The sequence below is a fragment of the Apium graveolens genome, chromosome 5 (genome assembly GCF_009905375.1).
Source record: "Apium graveolens cultivar Ventura chromosome 5, ASM990537v1, whole genome shotgun sequence".
NCBI lineage: Eukaryota > Viridiplantae > Streptophyta > Magnoliopsida > Apiales > Apiaceae > Apium > Apium graveolens.
In genome coordinates, this window is record NC_133651.1 from 145,156,129 (window position 1) to 145,161,512 (window position 5,384).

The following is a 5,384-nucleotide window of genomic DNA, read 5'->3' on the forward strand; positions in this document are numbered from 1 at the left end:
CAAACTTTATCAAGCATGGCCCAAAGGTGGTACAATCGTTTGCCACCAAACTCAATTGGATCCTTTAGAGATTTAAGTGAAGCTTTCATCAAGCAGTTCATCAGCGAGAATATGCATAAAAAAAGCTCTGCTTCTCCCATGAGTATAGTGCAAGGGACAAAGGAGTCTCTCAGGGACTACTTGAATTTATTCACAAAGGAAGCCCTGAAGGTCCCAAATCTTGATGACAAGGTAGCTATAATAGCGTTACAACAAGAAACCAAGGATGAGTTCTTTAGGATGTCTTTGGCTAAGCGGTAACCAGAAAATATGTTGTAACTCCAAAGTACAGCGGGAGAATATATCCAATTGAAGAAAGCATGAAGAAAACAACGGTGATGAATGAGACCACTGGTGGATAGAAGCGGAAGACAGACAAATAATACAGTGCAAAGGACAAGTATACAAGGGTTGACAAAGAAGCTGATTCACCACCCAAGAAGGGGGGACCTGGGCAAACATTTATTGAGTATGCGAGACTAGAAGCTCCTAGGAGCCAAATCTTGATGAAAATCGAGAGAGATAGAGATGTTCTCTAGCCTAAGCCCCTGAAGGCTGATCCTGCCAAGCTAGATAAAAGAAAATATTTCTGATTTCACAAGGATGCTAGTCACGACACCGATGAGTGCAATTGATGAAAGATGAAATTGAATTCCTTCATCAAAAAGGAAAATTGAGTAAGTATACGAGTGATAAATACGATCTTTAGAGGACTGACTACAGCAGGCTCATCTAAAAACTAAAGGAAAACATATGCTAGAGAAATCATGCACATAGTTGGAGAAGCTTCGAAGAGGGTCAAGACAGGAATAACAATAGCATTCGATGACTTTGACTTGGAAGGGGTCAAGTATTCTCATGATGATCCCTTAGTCATAACACCTATCATAGGAAATAGCCCGGTAAAGAGAGTCCTTGTAGATAATGGAGCATCAATAGACATCTTACTCTATAATACCTTTATAAGGATGGGATACAACGATTCTCAATTAACCCTGACTGATATGCTGATATATGGGTTCACTGGAGTCGAATGTCCGGTTGAAGGGATAATTAAACTACCCCTAATAATGGGGCAGGAGCCAAGACAAGCCATGCAAATGTTGAGCTTTGTAGTGGTTAAGGCTGGATCAACGTATACTACAATCCCCTTTATGACAGGTATACATGCCTTCAAGGCAGTCCCCTCATCCTACCATTCAGTAATCAAGTTTTCAACCAGAGACAAAATAGGAGAAGAGAGAGGAGATCAGAAGATGGCCAAAAGCTGTTATGTAGCCTCGCTGAGGGAAGATGGAGTCGGGGGCAGGTCTTGCCCATTTAGGATCTGAATATTCGTGAGAATGATGAAAAGCGAGGAAAACTAGCAAAAGACTTAATCCCGATTCCTTTGGTTCCCTAGGATCCCGAGAAAGTAAATTTTGTTATAGCATCATTGGAGCATCATTGGAGGATTCCTATAAAGGAAAGTTAATAACATTTTTGCAAGATAATAATGATGTATTTGCATGGTCGGAAGTAGATATGCCCGATATAGACCCAGAATTGATCGTCCACATGTTGAACGCGAATCCAAATCGAAAGACTGTAAAGTAAAAGAAAAGTAGTTTTTACTATGAAAGGCAGAAAGCTATCATGCAAGAAGTTGAGAAGTTGTTAGAAGCTGGTTTCATTGAAGAGATACAGTTTTCAGAATAGTTAGCAAATCCTATAACGGTAAAGAAGGCTAAAGGAAAGTGGAGAATGTGTGTTAATTTCACTGATCTATATAATTCATGCCCGAAGGATTGTTCCCCTCTCCCAAGAATAGACTGTGACAGACTCAACCCCTGGGTCAGGAGTTGACGTCATCCACAACACAACAAGTAACATAATAAAATTCATTTCACTGATAAAACATAATCACAACCCCTCTTACCAGGATCTTTTCCAGGTTTAAGTATGCCTTAGGTCATCATAACAGTAAAACTAACTCATTACAACCACCTTGACAATACTATCTTAATACAACAACTCAACAGACCATTTCTGGTCTGACACAACTACCTCAGAGGAGCCTGACACAGAAGGAGCTGGAACTCTGCCCCGACTACCACGGAAGCATCTCCTAGGTATCTGTAATACATATATAAAATATTTTACAAGAGTGAGCAATCAATTGCTTAGCAGTACCACTATATGAATAATAATCAAAAATAATTTATGTTAAACATTTATAGGAACATAAATCATAACTTGTTTATAAAACAAGTAAACATGTGAAAACCGATGAAAACTGGATTATCAATAGCTAGCATGCTCTATAAAACATTTCATTAATTGTGCTGTGTAAATACCAGAGTTCAATTTTAGCATGCTACTTTTATTTTCAAATCTTCCATCCCATCGCAGGACCCATAAAACCATTTGTCCCACTACGGGGACCCAAAATCATTTGTTCCGTTATGGGAACCATAAAACTTGTCCCATCACAGGACCCATAAAACTTGTCCCATCACAAGACCAATAAAACTTGCTCAGATATTAATGTATTGGATGATCCCTGGTGAGACAGCTGATCAGGCTATCTCCATAGGATAATTCTATCTTGGCTATCCCATGAAACTTGTTCCAGAACTCAGAGACTAGCTAGGTCTCTGTCATGCTGGGCTGGTGGTTATAATAGGGTGCACAACCAATTCGCCTCTTACGCTATCTTCCAGGCCGTTACGGGCCTCCTGCGCACACTCATCCAATTATCTGATCATTTTTATCCAGTTTTCCAAATCACTTACCTATCTCTTGTCAAACAATTATATCACAACACATTTTCCAAAATATTTCATTTTATTCAAAATTTAGAGATAGGCATTTTCATAAGTTACTTTTCCTCCAAAACATAAGTTAGTAAAACAATTTGAACACAGGGGATACGTAACTTAAAACGTTCTGTTCCACTACGAGAATAAAACAACAATATATTCATATATGCTGAACCATAAAGATATGGTCAGGGGTACTTCCCTTGCAGAGCTTTATAACTATTACTGATCGACTCTGAGCCAACTCGGACACTCAGGCTTTATCGTCTAACCACTAGATCACCTTGCATTCGACTTCAACACTCAGGTTCTTCGGTTGAAACCCTACTGAGCGCGTCGACTGCCCACTAGGTTATTCTTAGTCCAACATCCACTTTCAGTTTCCCGACTAGAAACCACAGGGTCGAAATACTCTATGTTAGATATCTAGGTATGCTTGACATATCCTCGCTATTAACTCTACCCCAAATGATACCAAAATTCGACTCGTAGTTATATTTATTATTATAATACACGCAACAATTAGGGTTCACGTTCTCGAAAATCGGTTCGGTGTTCATTTCCAAAAAATACGTATACTCCTCATTTTACGAAATTAAGGTTATTGGTTTTGGCAAAATACTTCACCATGACATACAATCAGGTTCCATATAAAGTATACATGTATATTTGCTTGACGTCCTGATAATTATTGGATGCGCTCCCGTATTTCCGTAATTTGTTTTCCCGAAAATCGAGCAACACTTCCTTTATTTATCGGACTATCTTGTCGAACAACTCGACGTCAAATCAACAACACAATCATCACAACCCAATTTCACAAGTCCCAACCACCAAGTTAACCCAACAACAACAATCAAAAGTCAAAAGTTCCCAAACGTCAATTCTAATACAGTTATTAATTATTACTTTTATTTCATATTTCAATTCGTATTTTTATAATTTTATTCATAATATGGACAGTACCCTGAATAACCACACCACAAATACAACCCACAAGTCATTTCAATGTTCTTACCCAGACATATCCTATACGTGTTACATCTAACAATCATAACATGCTTTCAAATTAATGAAATCAAATAAGTCAAATAGATTTAGATACAGGGGAATTTTAGAAAATTTTGGCATGAAGTATTCGTAATTAGGACTATCCACCTGTTTTTCAATTCCATAATTTAACCTTATAACCATACAAAAATAAAGCTGTCTCAACTTGCAGCAACATAAAAGTAAACAAGTAAGAAAATTACCCACCCAGACTTGCGGCACCTAAACAATTAAGGAAAATTACCCGCCCAAACTTGCGACACCTAAACAATTAAGTATACTTAATAATTTATAATATTTGAACTTACAGTTATATAATTTAGCATCACCAATTTAACTCGAGTAAACACTTAAATAAATCACCTTGCACATATATCACATAGACTAGTAACTATACACATATTCAAATCACACTCTAATAATTAGTAACAGAACTCAATCTCAAATAGGCATATACTAACATGTATTTCCATAAAACACATCGTTGCTATCACAATACTAAATTATAGTAGTATAATACTACTATATAAACTTTACGACCACTTGCCACAATCTAAAAGCAATACAAAAGTAAGTCACTGTATAATATTAAAGCAAAACACATTGTCATATATGCATTTTCCGTGCTAGTATATATCCAGATACAAGCCAAGTATCCACAGATTTGTCATCATAAATTTTTCATCAAAATAGGTCATTATCAATCATGGCATCCCATAACCATTAACAAAAGTTGCACACCCAAAATATCTTACATATAGACTATTAAAATTTAAAGTTTAAAGCAATCAGTCCCCAAAGAATACTAATTTACTCTATTCTAATCAAGTCAAATGAAACATCATAAAACATGAAAGTTGTACATACTTCTGAGATCTTTCCAAAATGGTAAGACTCATTCAAAACGGATAAATAACGAATTCAGAAATTGAATAAATGCGGGCTGCCTGAACAGAGTCAAGCCCTGATCACAGAAGTAATTTGACATTTTAGACCTCTAAATCACAGAATATGACTCTGAGTTGTGAACACAAAATTTAGTGTTTGAAAATATCTTTACAGAATGGTATTGTTCAAAATTTTATGATAAATTTTTAATTTAGTAAAAAATTTCAAAATCTGCCTATTACCTTCGAAAACATTCTGCTAGGTTACAAAGAACTGCAGAAATCACCTACTTATGAACTGAATGTGGAAAAACTTAAAGCCCAAAAGTTGTAGGTAATTGAATTATCTTTCTAGAGACTATAAAATCATGATAATCCGATTAATAATGAATTTTATAGGAATTTAACAAGAAAACAGATCCTAAGACCTTAAAAACAAAATTCAAACCTAAACAAGTTTAATACCATTCGAATTCTTGTACCAAATTCTAACATGATTCTAGAAATGCTTCAAACAAAAATTACTCCTACTTAGCAATAACAAATCAGAAACATGTAACCATAAAATAGATATAAAATTGATTTCTAAGAAAGATACCATCATAAC

General features: G+C 35.9%; 1 protein-coding gene across 1 annotated transcript; it reads left to right on the forward strand.

The window, feature by feature from the left end:
* The first annotated feature begins 806 nt into the window (after nucleotides 1-806).
* On the forward strand, nucleotides 807-1,370 carry LOC141660420 (uncharacterized). Its single transcript, XM_074467404.1, has one exon. It carries the CDS (start codon nucleotides 807-809, stop codon nucleotides 1,368-1,370), a length of 564 nt encoding a protein of 187 aa, XP_074323505.1.
* Nucleotides 1,371-5,384: the final 4,014 nt, after the last annotated feature.